This window comes from Gadus morhua, chromosome 22 (genome assembly GCF_902167405.1).
Source record: "Gadus morhua chromosome 22, gadMor3.0, whole genome shotgun sequence".
NCBI classification, from domain to species: domain Eukaryota; kingdom Metazoa; phylum Chordata; class Actinopteri; order Gadiformes; family Gadidae; genus Gadus; species Gadus morhua.
This window is the reverse complement of record NC_044069.1, coordinates 5174964-5197707: the sequence shown is the minus strand read 5'-3', so window position 1 is coordinate 5197707 and position 22744 is coordinate 5174964. Positions and strand designations below refer to the sequence as shown.

Genomic DNA, 22744 nt, shown 5'->3' with positions numbered 1-22744 from the left:
TTCGGTCTTGCGCCACGATGGAGATATGAGTTTCGGTCACACCGAACAAGGGTTTAGTTGAGAGAACCCTGCCACAACCTCATCCCCTCCTCCTACTTCTGGTAACCGGGTAATAGAAAGCCCCGTGTGGGGAGCCCGGCCCCTAGACGGACTACTTCTTCTGGCTCATCGTCTTTTCCTAGAAAATGTAGGAAGTGATACGTTCGTCAGCGAAAAAGGGCTGAGCAGGCGACTACAGTTCTGATCGGGGACAGCAGAAGAAGAAATACGTTGGTGGAGGTCCGGGAAACATTGCGTCTTCGTTTCAGCAAGCGTGTCCTTTCGGTTCATCACTCTGTTAAAGGTGATTTGACACCATTTTCACCTACGGTTCGGTAGGCCCACCTGTGACCAAAACGTGGTGATATTTCTCGCGTGAGTGGCCTGCCATTCCTCAAACTTGAACTTCCTCTTTGTTTGGTTGGCTGGGCAGGAGGTTAGTTGGGTCGTTTGCCTAGCTGGTTGGTCGGTTGATCCACTAGTCAGTGGACTGGCTGTTGCTCTGTTGGTCATTCGTTGGCTCGATAAGAAGGGTCGTAAATCAGCAGACATTGAGTCTGATTTGTGTCCTCCACCAGCCCTCCCAAACACCTGACTCATTTAACCGCAAACTAATGACATACTTACAGAACACATTGAGGTATCCATTATAAAACCATAAGATTAGCAATTCCTGGATGCCACTCGGTTTAAATGTGAACGATGACTCACGTAGTCAACATCTTTGGAAACACTGAAAGGCCTTCCTCACTTCTTTATTCAAGAAGACGGCAAAAATGACCCCTAATAAAATATACCTGCATTCAGTTCCTTGAAGGAAATAAGTGAAGTTATGTCAAATATCCTAAATTAATTGATGAAAATATTTGCTTTTGGCAATGTCCGATGTTAAATAATAAACTTTAAGTGATTATTTATAGATTAGAGTGGTAAATTTAAGAATGTAAACAGGTACTTTTCTCCATTTGGTGACTGGCACCACATAGGTAATAAACTTGAATTAAGGAGTGTTTGCGTAGCATGCTTGATGCAATCTTAGATAGCACTAGCTTACTGGTCAACTGTTTATGATCAACATCCGTGTGTTCAGTCAGCTTAGGCTACTGAATGCATGTCCAATCCAGTATGACAGCCAAACTAAACAAGACAAACTATTCCAACTGAGCGGAGATGGTTTAAACTGAAAAGTAGAAGGCAATTTAAAGAGATTGCATAGTAAATTTCCCGATCTCTAAATAAAATAATTGGAGCTAAACTGAGCTACGATCGATCAGAAATGCATACATTGCCTACCACGAACCGTACCTTGTATAAACGTGACTGAAGGCTAATATCCTGCAATCTGTAACTCTTTCTCTGCAGTTGCAACTGCTGTAGTTTGGCGCCCTCTCGCGTCGGATTGGTAGATTACCTCCTTGTTTCACTGGATATTATTTCATCAAGATGATTGAATTAAGAAGGATGTGTCATTTTATTGTCTTTATGATTAAGTAGGCCTATTATTAATTATTTTTGATAAGATAACGGGTCCACAAAAAAAAATGACACACATTATTTCCAGTCACACTATCTATTATGAGTTGTTTTGGTCGAGATAAGAGAAGGTGACCTCGATTTCTTATCGCGGGGCCACACGTTATTTGGATTCGCGATAGTGGCAAGGTATTTTCCTATGCGTTAGTTTATATTGTACTTTGAGTGTATGTGTTCTGATTAAATGACTTAATATGTATATAACACCAATATCACTGCATAAAGTCATAAAAAATGATGGTCCATAGGAGCGGTATGACGAGAGAGAGAGAAGGGGCGGGATATCCGAGTATCCATCATGGTTTGACTTGGGAGAGAGAGGGATAGTCTTTCGTTTGAGGGATCATCATACTCATACTCGTTACCTATTTTTGATATTAATTTTAATTCTTGCAAAAATTTGTCTTCAAAAGTCCATATTTATCCTCCTTTGTTCGCTTCTATTCTTGCCATGTTCTTGTTCTTCCCGCCAGGGGACTTACAACTGGCCCTGGCCCACACGGCTTCATATGAAACCGGAACTTGACTCAAGGTAGACCGGGATAACGTTACACTACAGAATCCTCTCCGCCTCCGATCGGGTAGAGAACCGGTGGGCGTGTCGTTTTCATTGTTTTGCCACACCTGTGTGGCGCTGTGCGTGCGTGATGCCATGCGTGAGGCTGTGCGTGAGGCTGTGCGTGAGGCTGTGCGTAATGCCGTGCGTGACGCGCAGAGAATGTAGCGGCGAAAGAAACTCCAATCACCTGTCAACAGGTATCAACAGCCCTCCATCGAGCGTGCGCGTCGCCCGGCCCTGTATGAATCTAACCCCCGGCGAGAGAAAGCGGAACGCTCTGCTGTGTGCATAGTCGCCTCGGAGGACCCGTTCTGTTTTATTTTAGTCATTTGTTTTGCTAGGCTGGTATTATGGCCAAAAAATCTTCAACCAAGAAGTCATTGAAAGGTTTGTTCTCCAGGAGTGAAGCCCACCACAAGGAACCGGTGGAGAAAGAAGAGAAGAGCAATGGAGGGGAGAAGAAAAAGTTCAAACTGTTTAAATTCAGTCTTAAGTCCAGGAGTAACGCGGCTCTGGATAAGACGGCGGATGCCAGGTACTATGCATACTTTTAAATTATGTAGCGTTAAGGCGATGCAAACGTCACCGAGCGAGGCGATGTGGTGCCGGATGTGTCTGGTGTTTTATCTACAGCTAGACAGTTAAGAGTCGTTTTATCTGTAACTTATAGACGCACAAACCGCAAATTGCAGAACTAACATCATTTTATTTATGATTATGAACGCATAGAAATGGAAACAGATGTGTGCACTCATTTCTCTCCAATGTTCAAAGACCAAAGGATATTGATTGATGATATTACAACATTCCCGTGGCAGTATGGACAAACACAAATGAACAAAGTCTAATTATGTATATTCATTAAATTACATTGAATTGGCTTGAGGGATGCAACTGTTTTCTGTCTTCCTCCCCCGTTGGCCCCATTCATTCATTCTGAAACAGCTGTAGCCCCTGTTGCAATGCAAGCCAAGACACAGTGGAACATTAACAATGAATGTACATATCACCAAGTTTCAATGGACACAAATATGGTGTAGGCCTACAACATGTGGATTTCGGCGTCCTAAACACAAGAAAAAGAGGTGTCACCCCAACGGTTACACAAACTGTTAAACGGTCTATTTATGAAGTGGGTTGTCCCTGTCTTGAAATAATCGCGTGATTCTATTGCAATGTCATGCTGAACGATGGAGTTGATCATATTAACAGACTTTCACTAAGTTCTCACCATTTTCCTCCCACCAACAACATTTCCTGCAATGCATGATGGACAGCCTATTTGTTTGAGCATTAAAAGCATACGGTTATAGCTGGTACTGAACACACTAAGCTAAACAACCGTCGCCTTGTAGTATGCAGTGGCGTGTGTGCCGTGTTTGTGGTTTGTGTTGACATAAGGATTATAGATCCGGTGTGCTTAAAAAGTCTGGTAGCTTCTGAGGTCATGTGATGGGGAAAAAGTAGTCAGACCCTCTCTGGTTGGCTCCTGGCGTCGTGTGGGGGTTGCCAAGGGCATGATAACATGGGTAACAGTGTCATCCCACTACTGTAATGTAGTGGGATGTCTTTTTGGTTTATATCCATGTTTTGTTAGAGTCTCATCACACGTGGCGTGACTCATGTTCCCATGGAGATGTATGTTGTAGTTTGAAGAGAAAGCCTGGACGTGGATTGGAACCGCATGACGGCCGTAGTTTGATTTGACAAAAGATTTTTGTTTTTGTTACAATATATTGGACTTTGAATACAAACTTCTTTGCGCCTCGCTCCTTATAATGATACCTATGTTTCGAGCTGTTTATGTGCCTTCGACCCAAACAACATTTAGTGCATATAAATATTCAATTCATTCTCATAACCATGTCGAAAAAGTTTTAAAATCAACATTTATAATGTTCCCCAATGCAGTATCCCCCTTTTCAGTCTTCAAACATACTATTGAGGAGATGAAACAGACAGGGCATGTACATTTTAGAAAAAGTATATAATTTCTTTAATGTCTTTTGTGGCCATCATCCAACCTAGTTTGGGCCCTGCTGAGACCCACTAATGGGTCGCGACCCACAGTTTGGACACCACCTGCCTGTAAAGGGCAGAATCCCCTTGGGTGTACTGTAGTCCATATTAACCACAGACAACTGGAATCTTCTAACATAACACACAGTAGTAGTACTACCTTGAAGGTCTGAGGAGCTGTCAGTAGTTGTGTCAGAGATGTGCCAGCCAGAAACATATTCGTGCACATATTTAGCATTTCATTTAGTTGCTCATTCATATCTCTTACGATACTTGTCTCTTGAACTTAGAGTATTCGGAGAGAAACGTGATAGAAAGAACATTATGTACGCAGATTCCAAAAGATGTGGAATTATTGTGTCTTGTTAAAGTTCCATATTGATACAAGCACTGGCTTGTTACACTTGAAGCAAAACTCTCATTAAACTTCCATGTGTCAGCCTTGGGAACTGATCAAGTAGGAGCTTTCAGCATATCCATGATTTTCACAGGCTTACGTGACTGGATGTGATCTGGATAACTTCTAGTCACTTGTCCTGAATGTCTCTTTAAATGCTGGTTCATTAAGGTCGCAATGGCAATGAGCAAACCAAGATGGCCACTTGAGGATTTAGGCCCGTTCATCGTTGCGTACAGAATTGTTCGTCAGTTGACCTGTGTGCACTTTGTTGTTTTTAGCAGGTCGGTTGAATTTAGATTGTGGCAAGCCTTTCTTAGCATGTACCGACTCCAATTATGCCCCTGGCTATTTATAACGATTAACAACAATGATCCAATTTCTTGTGATCTGATTCCCAGAGCTGCTCTGAACTCTGTCCAGTTGTTATTTTCTTAGCTTGTGCTAGGAAAGCTTGAGCTAAGAGATCTTGAGCTACAAATTATATACTTGCTCCAATAGTGATTTGTATTGTTGTTGGAGCGTCACATCTAGGACTATTTGGGTAACAGGGTGCCAATGAACACAGGGAAATGTCTTATTTAGGTCAGCCGTATTTTTTGCTTTATTTGTTTTGTAACGCTTTATTAAATTTCTTCTATATCTGAGTGATATTTGCGAGCCTGAACAAGACTAGACTTTCAGTTCATTTTGGAATTTCCGAAGAGTATTGGCAACATACACAGATACAAAATACCTCTGGACGCAATTGGATAGACCAGCCAAAGCAAAGGCACGTGCGACATCAGCGGAAGCCATCTTGGTTGTTAATATTAATGCCTGAACGGTTCTCCCATAGGGCGCTCCTCTGTACAGTTGCGGCATCAAACCCCGCCCCCATATTAGATACACTGCTGTCATTTGCCCGACCAAGCCAAGTCTGCTGGAAATGGGTATGAGAGGGAGGGGGGCCAGAGTTCAAGTTCTTTATTCAGCCAAATGCACAACAAACATGTAGCAGCAATCATTTCTGGAGCTAAAATTCCAGTGCTCCAAGCTCCAAGATCAAATAAACCTGAGCTCCCAGATGCGTCTTGTTCTCCGGCTAGTGTTCCGTCTCACTTGAGGCGGCAACAGCAGAAGGAAAATGCATGCAAAATGTGAGTGGGTGTAGTGCTTTTCAAAACCATCATCAGAATGTCCCTGAAAGTCATTATGGGATAGTTCCTGAAGGTTGGTTTAAGACTACACCCCATTTCTGTATCTTAAAGCCAAATCATACCTCTGCCTTGTCTAGTTGGCTCTCCAGCCAGTGCTTCCCTTCATGATATCTGCAAGAGAAATAGTCCTAAACCTAGCAGAAGGTGTAGCAGGAAAGGTGAACGCACGCCCAGGCGTGTCGTGACTTTACTGGAGAGGTCGATACCACCTACGCCCACCTCGCATTATAATTTGGCCGTTAAGCATAGACTTTGGCCTTAATCTTTAACCTTTTATAATTGGCTACCATGTGACTCTAAAGGGCGTGGTTTACTGTACCGACAGTGATAAATTGTTCCTCCATCATCTCACAAATAGAATAGAATATACATTTTAATTGCCGCACAACAAAATTTGTGGTATTTTTTTGTAGCTCAGTCCGGTGGGGGGGAGAGAGGGGATTAATAGCGGGAGGGGATAAATTCAAATAAATAAATTAGTAGAGTTGTAAATCTTCAGGAGTTCAGGAGTCTAATTGCTGAAGGGTAGAAGCTGTTGTTGAAGCTTGTCGTTCAAGTCTTAAAGGCACCCAGTGCAACTTTCGAGGCTTAAAGATGAGACGTCGGTTGTGTGGTGAGAACTGATACAAAATCGATAACAACAACAATGCCGCCATTTTCTTTATTTTTTGTAACCTACAATAAATAAAGCAGGCTTCCAGTCAATGGAAAAATGGCTTCTCCCCACCGGCGATTGTTGTTGTTTACGATTTTCTATCAGTTCTCACCACACAACGACGTCTCATCTTTGCTCCTTGAATGTCGATATGTAATGGTATGGAGTTATTGAAACTTACTACGTGTAAAAAAGACTAGAAATTGAATTGTCTATTTTTCATTGAATGTTTACATAAAGTTGCACTGGGTGCCTTTAATAAATATTAAATGAAATTATTGTAAGTCGTTTGGATAAAAGCGTCTCCTAAATTACCTTAATGTAAAATGAAATGTAAATGAACATATTCAGGCTCTTTACAGATGTGCTCCGGCTTCTGCTCTCATTGACACAAAAACTAGTCTCCTGAGCGACCTTTTGACCTTTCATAAAACTGGTCCCCAATTAAGGTGCAACTCGCCCTGCACAAGGGTCTGGAGCAGAGCAATACATTTCTTTATGCTTCCGATAATTTTTTTGCAGGAGCAAATCACCAAGCTAGCTTTTCCCTTGGCGCGATATTGGCTCGTTTAACACAATGACGACAGGGAAGCGACGGCAACCAGCCAATCGCGTACAGAGTCAGTTGAACGAGGCCCGTTGATCACGCCTCTTGTGCTGAAGAAAGTGACGGCAGCTTCCCCAGACCAACGTGCAATCTACGATTGAGCTACGATTGAGCTAGTCTGGCAATAGCCAGACTAGCAACTTCCCTGAGTTGGGTTGGGATTATGAGTGGCCACATTGTAACCACCATGTCAACATCACCTTTTTACCTGAGCTGCTGAACAGGTGTAGTGACGACAAAACCTGTTCTTCATACACATTTAACTCATCACCGTCTTTGTCTCCCGCTCTCTCAGTCCAATCGGAGTAAAGGTCGCACTTTAGAAGTCAAGGATGCCTTTTAGTGGACTGTAGCCTTTGCCAGTGAATTGTGTAACCTGTTGCGATTGGTTATTTCTTGTAATTAATGCGTGAACTGGTGATAACCTCATTCCAAACTGATGGTAATGGTTGAATTGTAAGCATATTACCTAAATTAATTGATTGTGTGAGAGGGAGGTACATTGGTGAATGCATTGACAGGCACAATCTGAACCTCTTTCCAGAAGTTATAGGCTATATTATGATATGGTCGTATGCACCTCAGAGTCAATACCTGTACTGAAAGTGCTCTTTACATATATTTGTTTGGCCCTTTATGTATAGAGGTTTGGTGTTTATCGCGCAGCAGAACGGCTTAGGGTTTGAACACCAATGTCCGCAGCCTAAGCTGTAAGCATCCTTGTGAAAGATACCCAAACCTCTACCTGCTCCTTTATGGCTTGCATCTGAATCCACTGTCTGTCACTTTGGATGAATGTGCCTGCTTCGTGTGTACAGAGTGAAGGGGTAGACTGTGTGGACATCGGGGTCCCGAACCAATAACCTGTTCCTCTGGCAGTCAAAAGCCCCGATGAATACCCTATACTTTCCCACCCCTCTGTGGTAGCTCTCTCTTCAGACAAAGCACCCACACATCTGATCTTTTAGTAATTAACTTGAAACCTAACGATAGCAGCTGCTGTCCACACGTGACTCTTGCTAACCTTCACGGTCCCTCTCCTCCCTCCCTCCCAGCCCTCAGGACCTGTGCAGCGTCTGGCCCTCAAACGGATTCTAGCATGTGGACAGATTTATGGGACCCATACCAAAGGTTGTCATAATACTTCTGGCGCTAGGGAAAATTGCTTATCAATCAACGGTGTCTCTGTTTTTTAATTGCAGCCAACTTTGTCATTTATGATATGCAAGTGCAATGCAATCAAATGCATAAAGAACACAGCCCAGTGCAAACTAGCATAAAGTGCAATTGTGTATGCAGAATATTGAAAACTATTTACTGAGTGAAAAGGACCTGATAAAAACAAGACAATAATGTAAACATTTGCAATTGTAGGTTATGCTAAAATTATGGGGTATACGTGAATATTGGTTTGCCATCAAAGTTTTCCAACTCTATGCGGCCATTACCATCTCTATACCTTTGCACCACGTTGTAGCAATGCTATTGATTACCAATAGTCCAAATTGAGAGTGTCCGCCTGCTGCCAGAGAGGTTATTCGGGTGGTATTGACTATCTATCTCGCATATCAAAATGAATTCTAAACATGTTTGCTAATTTTAGGGGTCAAAGTAGTAGTGTTTCATGTGGTGGAAATGTCGTTATGTTTTGACGTGACAGACTATAACTGGTCAAAGTTCAGCAGCAGGAGTGTAAAACATTACCGTCAAACCTGGGATTCTGTGTTGACTCACATTGTGGATGCTTTCTATCATTTACAACCATCGCTACTCCAAATGTGGGAACTACAGGCAGAGCTACACTGCTGATTTAATACTGTAACTGCCGTCCTAAGGCTGAATGATTATTGATTGGCTGGCTCAGTCCTCTAGTGTGTTCACTAGAAGTGACGTGAAGTCGGCGGAATCTTGTTAGACAGAACTAACCGACGCAAAGGCCGCGAAACATGGCGCGTTCAACCAAAGTGTGTCGCACCGACGCAGAGTAACGTCAACTGCACATGCGCCAAACACACCGTGAAGCAACCAAAGCTTGGATTCCCACCTGCTGTCCTAAGCTGCATGGATTCCCCCTCTTTTCTCCAAGCCCATTTCCTGTCCCTCTTCACTCAGCCAAACAGCCAATATAGAATGAACAAAGAACAAAAAATATGTCGGTTTTTTAACTGAGCGCTATATAAATATAACATTCAAATGTATCTCTTGTTAAACCACAGGGTTTATGATGACCTGTTTAGTACGATCAGGGATCTAGGACCATAAACAGATAGAGCTTTGTCTCACTGTTGCACAGACTATTAGCTGCAAATTTGCTTTCATTCCTTGAAACCCATTCCCTAAAACCACAGTTATAATGTCTATAAAATCACTAATACAAAAGGAAACTGGAAAATACTATAGACGTGTAATGTAAAGGATTTTCACGCACACGAGTACGACCCACACAAACACGACCCACACACACCTGCCCAAGACCCAACTTGTCTCCGAGACCCTCACAACCTCCCTACTAACAACTTACTGCATGCTTAAAATACCTGTCTCTCAGGATGACAGGAAAACGCCCTAGATAAGTAAGTGTGTGTGTGTGTGTGTGTGTGTGTGTGTGTGTGTGTGTGTGTGTGTGTGTGTGTGTGTGTGTGTGTGTGTGTGTGTGTGTGTGTGTGTGTGTGTGTGTGTGTGTGTGTGTGTCAGACCGACAGACATGACAGAGGTTGTGTGTATGACATTACAACTATGCTAGGTGTGTTGTTGCTTATCAAAGGTTAATTTATCTCTACATCTGGGTGCCAAATTTCACCTGTCACTATTGGGCAGCTTTCCTAAATGGCCTGTGATGACTCATCAACATTCCACCAGATGATACAATAGATGCACTTTAAAGAATGTCTGCTATTGTTGACTAATGCATTATGGTTGTGGGCTGATTGTTGAATTGGACATTACGAATTGTGTAACCATTTAATTTTGTCCTGAACTGTTTTGCTTGTTGCGCTCTGTTGGGAGGTTGTCCGGGATGGTTAGCACAGCACACGGACACTTGCTACAGTCAAGGACTATAAACACAAGCGGCCTCCCCTCATTTGGCTATCTCCTTGTTTGGCTATCTCTACGGTCCATGATACCTCGGGCCAAAGCAGGTGGGGGGGGGGGGGGAGGGGGGAGCAGCAGTCACGCGCCACTCCCGTGTGAAGAGCAGCTGGTTCGTCTTGACGGTTGATTGCTAATAACATCCGTTTGTGTTGACTTTAGGGAGCGCGTGTTTGACTTTGTCAACCTGTGACTCAGTCAAAACAACAGGCCCCGTGTGCTCCGAGGTGCGACGGTCCGTGGATGAGTTGCGTTGTTTTTGGAACACAGTCATTCAGCGTGTCTGTAGTTCTTTGTCTCACCCCTTGAGTTCCCGTCGAGTCCTGGCCAGGGTGAGCGTGCTGGGAGGTTTCCTTCCTTCCCCATATCGGGGCAGAATGGTGTAATCCAGTAGTTTAGAGTGTGAAACACCCCCAGGCCGGGTGTATAGTGTTGTCACGGTCCTGATCTGTCAGGCTGTGTATGAACCAGGGGGTTTCTGTTTTCAAACATACCAGAACATTTCCACTGCTGTTGGTCATTCAGCAAACACTTTTCTAATGCTATATTTATATATATATATATATATATATATATATATATATATATATATATATATTTGTATTTTTTTTTTTCATATTCAGTATTCTAAACTACCGTTTGTTGTCCATGTGATGCGATCGACCACCTACAAACTGAATGTTACACCTCTTAACTTACCAACAACTCCTATAAACTGACTAACACCTCATACCTGTGGCAGGTGTTTTGCCAAAGTAGGCGAAGGTTGAGCTATCTATCATACAGACATGGCGTTACTTAATTCTCTTTGTATTAAAAATAACGAATTAATCAAAGGAGGTTCAATCACAGAACCCTGGTGATAAACAAATATAAGGGCAGTTGTTTTTCCACTTTTCTATGGTTATTATTCCCCCTTGCCAATATATGTAATAATAATAATAATAATAATACATTTTATTTATAATGCACTTTATATTCAAGAATCTCAAAGTGCTTCAGAGAAAAAAAGACCAAAAAACTATTAAAAAGGGGGAACCTCAAAGAAAGTTTAGCTAAATGCTCTTTTAAAGAGATGGGTTTTGAGGTTCCGTTTAAAAAGAGCTGTAGTCTGTGGAGCCCTCAGGTGGTCAGGGAGGGCGTTCCATAGTCTAGGGGCAGCAGCAGAAAAGGCCCGATCACCCATGGTGCACAGCTTCGTATGTCGGGTTTGGAGGGTGTGAGTGGATCCTGAACGGAGTGCCGGAGTACCATATGTCTCCGTTCCCAAACCCTCTATTGTTCATTTTCAATGGAAAAGGCAGCAGCCAACTGTTCTTTACTGTTAGAGTCTGATAAACTTGTTCTTATCCCTCTAATTTGACTCGTGCACATATTTTATTTAGTCAAGGCCCTACTTTTGTGTAGCTTGGCACCGCCCACCTACCTACTTCCGCTCAATTTTCATTTCACTTCAGTACTAGGTCTGGGTCTGCTTGATGTAAATGCGTTCCATGTAAACCAGATTTCTGGCGGTCCAATCAGCGAACAGAGGGAGTGGCTGAGAACGATGACGTCTGGGTCACGCGCCCGTTTCAGTTGTAGTCAGAGGAAGACAATGGAGAAGGATACGAGAGAAGCTATTCGGTCTGTTGTGGGATCGATGCCGAAAATCGATCAATTAAAGCCGGAGCAAGAACAAGCTTTGCAGAGTTTTGTTGGGGACAATGATGTTGTGGCACTTCTCCCCACCGGGTTCGGGAAAAGTTTGATTTTCCAGCTGGCTCCGTTAGTGGTGAAGGAGCCGGTCCCGTCGCATGACATACGTCACGACCAAACGCTATGCGATTGGTTATGGCAGATCCAGAGTGGCACTGGGCAGATCCAATCATTTTAAAACTTCTACAGGCACCCGCCTCCACCCGCCACCCGCCTCGGGCTAACTTTTGTGCACTGTGCCCCGGGAATGTTCAGTTTAGGAACACAGTTCCTCCTGGGTCAAAGGTCAGAGTGGAGCCCTCTGTCATAACCTACACTACACTAATATGCTCCTGAATGGATCTGAACTCACGGCACCTAGCTCTGGTATGAATGTAAACCATAACTCGCATTCACAGCCTCGTTAATCATGCAAACGACAGCCAGCCCGTTGGGAGCAGTCAGGGTGAGGTGTCTTGCTCAGGGACGCCTCGACGCTCAGCTAGGAGTAGCCGGGGATCAAACTAGCAACCTTCCGGTGACCCCAACTTTAACCCTAACCCTAGGAAGAAAGAGGGCAAACATTGTGGGCTGACGTTTGTGGAGGACATTGTACCGGTACCGTTGATCCGAAGGTGTGTCTCATTCCTCTCTTGTCTTCCTTCAGGTCCTCGGAGAGCTCGCTATTCCCAGACGGCGATGAGGTTTTCCTGGAGAGTCCGAGATCCGCCAGCAAGAGTTCAACTTTGTACGCTACTGCACCGAGGTCAAAGGTCAGCTACAACCTTCCTGATGTCACCTTTTGGTGTGTGTGTGTGTGTGTGTGTGTGTGTGTGTGTGTGTGTGTGTGTGTGTGTGTGTGTGTGTGTGTGTGTGTGTGTGTGTGTGTGTGTGTGTGTGTGTGTGTGTGTGTGTGTGTGTGTGTGTGTGTGTGTCCCCTCTTGGTTCATCTACGAGGAGGGCTTTAGGACCCTGAGGGATCAGAGCCTGAGTGGCCTTCCTGGTAGCTGGGAAGTCAACAGTGTCTCAAGCGCAGTATCCACAATGCCAATGCTCCTATGAACACATGACGCTCACATCCCTCACACTCGTCACACCCTCAACTATAGGTCTTGTAATAAAACATAATTTAAAGCTTTAGATAATCATTACGTTTTCCGAGAGAATATTAAAATATGAAAAGAATAATAAACATCCAGTTATAGGCTCAGCACTGCACTGGGCAAAGTGAGAGAGTCACTCAAGTCAGTGAGACACTGGCCTGTCCGTCTTTTCAGAAAGGTTGAAACAATAAATAATTTATGATGCAAAAATGTGCGTGTCTAGGTATAAACCATTTAATTATCATTGACTCATGAATTTATTTATTCATAAAGTAATTAGTCAGATAGGATAAGATGGGGAGTATTAATTTAAACACGCACACCCAAACACAAATGCCCACGTGTGCGTGTGTCATAGGCGTCCTCACCTTTTACTGGCCTAAGGACAATAAAAGCATTTGTTCATCCACTCGTTACCATACTGTGTATTAAGTTACACATAATTAGACACGTTTTCAAAACTAGTAGAACGATCTCTACCTTTTTTAAATTTCTTGAGTTATTATTTTATTTGCTGTAGAACCGCTGTCATGATTGAGGATCTTATGTACATAATGAAACTTGATACATGCAAGCCACACACACACTTGGAAGAACAGCATCTCAGCTCTCTGATAGAAGGTGCTGTTGTGTCTATCTGCCCTAAAGCGCAAGAGACCTGAGCCAATAACTGCGGGGGAATTGAAGTAATTGAAGTAAACGCAAAAATAGGTTCAAAATGGACCAAATGTGCTTTGGTCCATCTCGTCTTTCGTGCTTTTAACTCTTGCCTTTCCTGCATCCTAAATCAAATGTAGAGTGAATGATATTATAATTAACCCCATTTACCAGATGCAAAGGGGTGGCAGTGTCTCAGGCGGTGGTGCGCTAGTTTGATCCCCGGCTCCTCCTAGCTGAGTGTCGAGGTGTCCCTGAGCAAGACGCCTCACCCTCGCTGCTCCCGACCAGCTGGCTGTCGCCTTGAATGGACGACATTGACGTGTGTGCGGATGAATGGAGCAGGTAGGGGTGAGGGCATCTTGCTCTAGGATGCCGAAGGGTAAACCACGGACTCCAGACCCTTTCATCCTGGAGTCAAACACCCTGATCAATAAACTGCCTGGTGGTAGTTAAACCAGAGACATTAACATTATTATTGGTAATTCAATATTTATCAGACTTTGTATTTAAGGTTTTTATGGGATGTGTGTTTGTGAAGTTTAGGATAACTAGAGGGAACAAGTGTAGACATAGGCTACATGAACAGCTATTTTATATTGTTGCAGCCTTGTGTTGCTGAAAGGGCTGAACCAACAGCTCATTGCATCACATTGTCGGAGAATGCACAACACTAATCCTGATTGATTATTTAAAATGACACTCTCTGCATATGTCACAATACACACATACAGACAGACAGACAGGCACCCTAAGCCTCTCCAGTAAAAGTCTACGATGTTTAAAGACTTTATATCAAACTGTATTAAGTTAAACATAATTATACACATTTTCTAAACGAGTATGATCTCAGCATTTTATAGATTTCTTGAATTATTGTTACATTTCCTGTTGAAACCAGTCATGATTAAGGATCTTGTATGAATTTGGAAACTAGATATATCTATATTTAAAGACATGACGGCATGCACAAATATTTTTAGATTTTAGTTTGTTTTTAGCATTACAAGTAGAGAGATGGCAACAGTAAAACGAGTGTCTTTACGTTTCTATTCTAGAGACAATTACTAAACCTTTTGCAATCTACACCAAGCACAGGTAACCAGTCATATACACAATTTCTGTTCACTTTTAGCAACGTATACACGATATCTTGGAATCAGAGTATATTTTCTATTACTGGAGTCAGATCGCTGTACATAAATGTGACCAATAGGGGGCGCCAGAGCACAGCGAATATCTCATCGCAGCACTGCGTTACTTAAATCAGTCAATCAAACTTGACAAACAATCAAAGAATGAAATGGTTTTATTCTCTCTGCACTGGACATGGATACAACTTGTTTGGCAACGCCTATCGAAAGTAGAGATCAAATTCCTTATTTGATCTGTCATTTATTTTACATATTTTATCATTGAAGCAGGAATGTTTGGAAATATTTGTTATCATGGGTGGAACACCATGATGAACGATGGATGGATGACAATGTTTAGAATTTCCATCCTCCTTTGTCTCCAAGGTTGAACGAAACAGCCACACACACGCAAACAAATGCCACCGACACACAACATCATCTCAGCTCTCTGACAGAATGTTCCGTGGCGTCTTATCTGCCCTCAAGCAGAAAAGATCTGAGCCAATAACTGCGGGGGAACCTATTGTCTCTGTCTTTCATGAGTCTTAAATTATGGTTCAATTTATTGTTAATGTAATTAACCCTATTTACCAGATGTAAAGGGGCTCAGGAGGTAGAGCGGGTTCAATGGCAGCCGGAAGGTTGCTAGTTCGACCCCCGGCTCCTCCTAGCTGAGTGTCGAGGCGTCCCTGAGCAAGACACCTCACCCTGATTGCTCCCGACGAGCTGGCAGGCGTTTCCATGCTTGACCCGGCTGTGACTGCGAGTCAGGGTTTACATTGATACCAGAGTTGGGTGCTGGGAGTTCAGATCCATCAAGGAGCAGTAAGGGGTCAGGGCCTCTTGCTCTGGGATGCCGACAGGTAGAAGGAGGACATTGGGTCTGGGCCCAAGAGCCCTTAGTCCTTGAGTCAAACACCCTTACCAATACACTGCCCTAGTTCATTAAGTGGCCGTTAAACAAGACTCTGTTACTGTTGGTAATTCAATATTAATCAGACATTGTATTTATGCAGCAATTATTGCAAAGAAAATTTTTGTTCCCTCTTGTTATCCCAAAAAAAAAAGGGATAACAAGAGGGAACAAGTCCAGATAAGTAAATAAATTGTATATTATTCCTGCCTTTTGTTGGTGAAAGAGCTGATGCAACCGCTCACAATGTCGGAGAGTGGACAACACCAATCCTTAATGAGTTTTGGATTAGTTTTAATGACATTCTCTGACACTCTCATTACATAGTGTGTGTGTGTTTGTGTGTGCGTGTGTGTGTGTGTTTTGGGGTGGAGTCATGGAATGAAGATGGGTGACCTTCCCTCTTCCTCATGAACCATCACACAAATATTCATTATCTGTAACTACAACCTGCTTGCTATTAGCAATTTAAAAGAAGATGATGTGAATCTACTCCAAGTAACTATTAAACCGTATGCATATTATGAAAATATGATGTTCAATCAAAGTTAACGCATTCATTCTTTGATGTTTATATGAGAGAAGAAGAGAAATAGATCATTATTAATATCTATTACACTGGATATTTGTTTGAAATCAATACAAGGTTATTACAAAATGCACTTCAGTTAATTAGTTTTATAGGACCTAAAAAAATGCATTAGTAATAATAATAATAATAATACATTTGATATACATAGCGCTTTTCTAAGTACTCAAAGATGCTTTACAGAGTGAACACAAAATAAAATAATTTAATAAGAACGTATATATTTATTAGAAGATAAAAAAGGAGGTAGGGGAGTTAAGGGAAGGAGGTTATGTGAGGTTAAGCAATCTTAAGAAGCTGGGTTTAAATGTAACGTGAAATAGGATAAAAATAGATAGAAATATTCCATCTCTCTGCTGTACCATCTCCTGTCTCCAGTGGCTGATTCTCTTTAAGTTCTTTAAGTATTCCGACGTGAACCACCGAATTCCCAGAGGTGATGAGTCCCATTTTCCTCCTCCTCCTCCTCCTCCTCCTCCTCTCCAGGCCAAAGACCTGAGCCGCTCCGATATGGACCTGAACAAGCCCAAGAAGTCCGGAGCCTTCAGCTTCACCCTCCGCAAGAAGAAGCGGGACAAGGACCGGGAGGAGATGTCCAAGAGCGTGATCGGACTGCACGGCCCCTGGACCCAGGGGCGTGGCGAGGTAGGGCTATCCTCAAAGTCACAACTCCTCTCTGTTCTGGCACCGCAGTGGTGGAACGAGCTCCCTGCCGTTGTCAGGACCGCAGAGTCGCTCGCCAGCTTCTGCAAAAGACTCATGACTCGCTTGTTCAGAGTTCACCTAGACTCTGCATAGTGTCCCCTTTACCTCCCCACACACCCTTCTCACTCACTTATTGTGTGTTGTACGTCCTTGCACTTAAAAATAATAACTTTGTGTAGCATCTTGTCCTTGCTATCTTTGATGTACAGGGGAGGGATTAACCTAACAATTGTGGGCCTAACCTGGGACTTAAACACTCTGCTCCCCTGTATTTTATATTTACATTTAGAGCATTTAGCTGACGCTTTTATCCAAAGCGACGTACATAAGTACCTTGTCAGAAGAAATAGAAACGATATAAATATATCGCTGTCGGTACACTAAGGCTGTTCATAAAACCAAGTGCCAAGCACTTACTATCACTAGGTTAACCCATTCCCTGTTTACAACAAAGGTAGCTAGAATAAGTTTCGACAGAATGCAATGCTAAGTACTATTTCTAAGTGCCAGGGCGTAGAACATACAATAAGTGTAGGGGGGGTGTAAGGTGGGAGGCTATGTATGTATTAGAGATATCTAGATATTACAACTGCTTTGTGAGGAAGCTCTTATTTATCCATTTATTCATTTGGGGATTGAAGTAAAGTTTACGGCCGGTTTGGTTTCTGTGTACGTTTGCAGCACCTGGACGTCAGCCAATGGGAGCTGGCGTCACGGCAGGGGGCCTCGTTCGCCATGTCTCAGCCGGAGCTGGACACGGCGGACACCTTCGACATCCCGCCGCCGCCCCCGGTGGCCCCCAGCCTCCTGGCCCCCAGCCTCCTGGCCCCCAGCCTCAAGGCCCCCAGCCTCCAGGCCTCTCAGCGCTCCTCTTCGGCGGACTTCCTTAGCAGGATGGACCCCCCCACCTTCCGCGACCCCCCGGCCTTCCGAAACGGCCCCACCCTCCACGACCGCCACGGCCGCCTGCGCTCCCTGGAGACCCTGCTGGACAGCCCCGACGCCTTCGACGTGGACGGGGGGCTGGGCGAGGTGCCCCTCGCCACCATGCCCGAGCTGCTGCTGCTGACGGCGCCGTCCTCGCCGGCCCCCCCGGCCCCCTCCCAGCGGCGGCACGACCCCGGGAAGCACCAGGCCCAGCTCTCCCAGAACCCCGTTGCCGGCCCCCCCGCGATCCCCGGGGGACCCACCGCCGAGACACAAGCAGCGGTGTGCTCCCCCCTCGCCTTCCCGCGGTCGAACCACCCTGTCCTCTCCCCGGTGGTCCTGATCCAAAGTCACAAGATCCACCCCGTCCTCCCCGTCGTCCGTCCCGCCGGCGGCTACTCGTCACAGGACTCCGCCCCCGCGCACGCAACGCCAGAGCTGCCTCCGACGGCCGGCCTCAAGATGGACGCCGGCGCTATCAAAGCCCTCCTCGACCGCTCTCGGATGAACCCGGTCCAGGCGAGCTCCCCCCTGATCCAAGGCGAGGGCTCGGTTCCAGTTCTCCCCGAGGGATCCAGCGACCTCGTCGGCCCCTCGGGAGGCGACACCCCGCTGTCCGGCGAGACGTTCCAGTCGGTCTTCTCCCAGAGCTTCACCACCGAGGTGTTCTCCGCCATGCTAAACACGGGCGAGCCCTCCGATCGCGTCGTGGTGCAGGACCCTCCCCCCCAGCCGCCGTCTCCCCCTCCTGCCCGCCACCAGGAGCTGTTCGACCCACCGCCGTGCGTCCACGACGACGACAGGGGGTTCCCTAGAAGCCCCCCCGTCCCGGTGGGTGTTCCTGAGCACAGACCGCCTGTCGTCGACGTGGTGCGCGATGCGGTGCCTGACGTCTCGGTCCCGTCGGCAAAACCGGCCTCCACGATCGACCCGGTCTCCACGACAGAACCAGTCCCTACAACAGACCCGGTCTTAACGACAGACCCGGTCTTCACGACAGAATCGGTCTCGAGGACCGATCCGGGTCCCAACACAGACCAGGTCTCCACCACAGACCGGGTCAACGAAGCCTACCGCGCTCCGACCGACAGCAATGACAGGGGTGCGACCTCCACGTACCAAGTCCCCCTTACGGAAACAGAGCACTACCATCACATCCTCGGTACCCTTCAGCACGATTCCCTCCTCCCTGTGAGCCTCCAACCCCGGACGGATCCCACGCCTCCCAGCCCTGATCCCCGGCTGGAGAGGCCGTCCCACACGGAGACGACAACAACCTCCCCCACTGTCCATTCAGACCCCGAGCCGGCCCGTCAGGACTCGGCGCTCTGCCCCGGTCGCCTCTCACCGTCGGAGGGGAGCGCTCTCTATTCAGCCCTGAAACCCGAGGAGCTCGGCCCTGATGCAAACACTGAGGCTCCAGTGTCTACGACGGAGCCACCCGCCCCGCCCCACAGTGATCACCCAGGTTCCCCAGGGACGGCCGACACACACACACAGGTCTCCCTTGTCCCGAAACGACCAGAGTTTGTCACAGTCGGTCACGACGTCTTGACTGGTCCTGAACCCTCTCCTTCTCCGCCGCCTGAAACAATGGCCGCCTTAAATCAACAAGAGACAATGGGGGAAGAGGAGGAGGAGGAGGAGGAGGAAGCAGCAGCAGCAGCAGAAGAAGAAGAAGAACAGGAGGCCTTCCCAGCGGGGGCCAGAGGGCAGCCGGACGTCTGCTCCCCCGAGCCGGTGCTCCTCAGCGTGGGGTCCGACGGCAGCAGCGCCATGGACGTGTTCTTCAGCGCCGACGAGGACAACGCCACCGACGGCGAACTGGACGACGTGTCCACCCTGGGGGAGAGCGAGGACCCCGGCGCCACGATGGAAGACGGCGGCGTCTGGTCCGCGAGGGAAGACCCGTTCGAAACCCCCCGGGTCTCCCCCGGTCCCGACGGCCCGCCGGGAAGAGTCGGCGCGTCGGGAGACGGGGCGGCGGCGCTCCCGAGCGACCGGATTGAAACGTGGGGGAGACGCCTTGAGCGGGGGAACACAGAAGTGCAACGGCAGGAGGCGGCCAGGAGAGAGTCCCCTCCTCCTCCTCCTTCTCCTCCCGTCTACTCCCCTCCGCCTCCTCTCCCTGAAGGGGAGCAGCAGGGGAGGGGAGGGACCGGGGCCACGGAGACTTGGAGGAGGAGGATAGACATGTGGGGCGAGAGGTCGGATGAACAGGGGGAGGTGGAGGCGAGGGCGGAGGCAGAGCCGCGCCCTGCCCTACCGGTCCGACAGGTGGAGACGCTGATGGAATGTGAGCCAGCCCTGCCCTTTTCTCAGGTGTGCAGCCAGGTGGAGGAGGAGGTGGAGGAGGTGGAGGAGGAGGAGGAGGAGGGGGTGGGAGGGGAAAACCTGATGCCGCTCATTCTCCCGGTAACAGGAGAGCCGCCTGAAACCCCCTCCCAGGTCCCAGATCCCCTGGGGAGAGAGTACCTGCCGCACGGAAGCGCCTGCAGGGCAGAGGCGAACGCAGAACACCTCCAGCCAGACGCACGCACGTTCATCGACGTCGGCGCAGCAGGCCTCGACACAAGCACCCCAGACCCTGCCAAGCGGGGGGAGACAGGGGAGGCCAGGGGGGGAGGAGCCGTGTCCCCCGTAGAGGGGAGGGCGGACGTGCAGGAGGGGGGGTCAGAGAGGTCATCGCCCATCGGTTGTCGTGGCGACCCTGTTGACAGAGAGGGCGCAAAGACCCCCATCACCTACGACACGCCACACACCGTGAACCTTGACGCCTCCACCACCACCACCACCACCACCACTACCTCCACCTCCCTCCCCCCTCCCTCACCCTCCTCCTCCTCCTCCTCCTCCTCCTCCTCCTCCTCCTTAATCTTCGGCGGTGCCAAGCTGTCAGAAGCCAGCGAGCGCGTCACGGCAGATCAGATAGAGGGAACTAGGACAGCGTCTCCGGTGGCTGATGTCATCAGAGCTGCCAGCGACGCACCGGAGCAGACGCCAGTCAGCCAGGCAGACGAGGCGAGCCGCGGGTCAGGACTCGACGCTTCCACCGAGAACGCCGTCCACCTGCCCTCCTTCCCCGCACGGACCGGCGAACCACAGGGGTGAGTGAGGGGGGGGGCGGGGATGGGGCCATGGTGTTGACACATGATTAGAGGGTTTTATTGCTGGACTGGGAAAGTAAGGGCGTTTCAAGTTTACATAAGAGGCTTTTGCCTGTGGGGCGACCGACAGGTGAGGCTGAGAACCACAGAAGCAAACCATTCAAAGTGGCTACAAGGCAGGAAGGGTGCTGCATGACCTATTTACTCAAACCAAAGTGAGTGCAATGTAGCATTTTACAGACTGTGTGTGTGTGTGTGTGGGTGTGGGTGTGTGTGTTGATAGGGGAGAAGGCTGTGTTTGGTTTCTGGGGGTGCATGTGACTACATGTATGTCGTGGGAGTTTTTTTTAATGGCTATATCATAACGCTTACTCTAGAAGTTTCCTGTGTGTGTGTGTGTGTGTGTGTGTGTGTGTGTGTGTGTTCTAGTGAATTGATTCCTTTAAGGTTTGCTATGCTAGGAATGTTGCTTTCTTTATTGACTTCCGATTGGTTTGTTCTGTGGAACCGGAGAAAGGCTTCCTTCCAACTGCCGCATGTTGACGTTTGTCAATCAGATTTCTATTTGGTCTGCAGTGACGTACAGAGACGGGTCAATAAGGAACATGTAGGGGATAGATACTGGATACAGAGACGGGTCAATAAGGAACATGTAGGGGATAGACAGTGGATACATGTGAAGTATAGGAAGATGCAGCCTATGAATACAGAGATGGATTAGAGAACATGTTGGGATTACACTGAATAAACAGATGTGTTATGATGAGCAGGTAGGTGTTAGACAGTGAATTCAGAGACAGAGCATGAAGGAGGAGGTAGGGGTTAGAAATACAGATACAAGTCATAAAGGAGCAGGTAGAGGTTAGACACTACTGAGACGGCTCATTGAGGACCAGCTGTGGTTTAAATAGTAAAGATAGACAATGAATTAAGCAGCAGGTAATTATGCAACAGGTAGGGGTTGGACTCTGAACACAGAGACAGGTCATTAAGGAGTAGGTAAGGTTTCGAGAGTGAATTCAGATGAATATCAATAATGTGTAGCTTTAATTAAATGTCAGTGTAGCTTTAATTAAGGGGGTTGAATTGGTTCTATGCAACCTGTGTTTTACTCCCATTTTATACTGTTTTACTGTGATATCTTGTTGGTGTGTGTGTGTGTGTGTGTGTGTGTGTGTGTGTGTGTGTGTGTGTGTGTGTGTGTGTGTGTGTGTGTGTGTGTGTGTGTGTGTGTGTGTGTGTGTGTGTGTGTGTGTGTGTGTGTGGCAAGATGACAATGAGTGACATGTTTGAACAGAGACCTCTCCTTGCCAGCTTAAAGCACTGAAAGTAAACAAAGAAATGATGATTACCATTATTATCAAGGTGTTTGAAAGTGTGTTCGCGGCACGCTGTGAATTGCACAATAACACAAAGCAAAGTGTGATAGTAAATTGGCACAGAGCGAATGGTTTTCTTTACAGGTGGAATGTGGACATTGATGTGAGGGGAGGTAGGAATAGATTTGAATACTATGGTGTTAACTCAAGGTTCAAGGTTAGCCTGGCTGTCCCTTGGTGGACCCTGTCTTGTGGAGTAATGGGTCTGCCCCTGTCACACAGGGCATGTTTTACAGCGAGAGACGGGGGGGAAAGATCGATTCACGTGGGAATCAGGATTCTTTGCTTCCGCAATACTATCTAAAAATATATCATATATATATTTATATTATATATATCATATAGTAATAACTTAATTGTTGTGGAGAAAGAATGTCAGCCACAAACTGTGACGTAAAAATAAGCTCAATAATGGGGTTGTCCTGCAGAGGGCGCTATAGTGAATTTGCTAAT

General features: G+C 46.6%; 1 protein-coding gene across 1 annotated transcript in view; it reads left to right on the top strand.

The window, feature by feature from the left end:
* Positions 1-2228: 2228 nt before the first annotated feature.
* Positions 2229-22744, top strand: part of crybg2 (crystallin beta-gamma domain containing 2) — a 54184-nt gene continuing 33668 nt past the window's right edge. Inside the window, exons 1-4 of the mRNA XM_030347394.1 lie at positions 2229-2666; positions 12443-12548; positions 16660-16818; positions 17560-20912. Coding sequence (XP_030203254.1) covers positions 2482-2666; positions 12443-12548; positions 16660-16818; positions 17560-20912 — 3803 coding nt within the window. The 5' untranslated portion in view covers positions 2229-2481. The remainder of the gene's footprint in view (positions 2667-12442; positions 12549-16659; positions 16819-17559; positions 20913-22744) is intronic.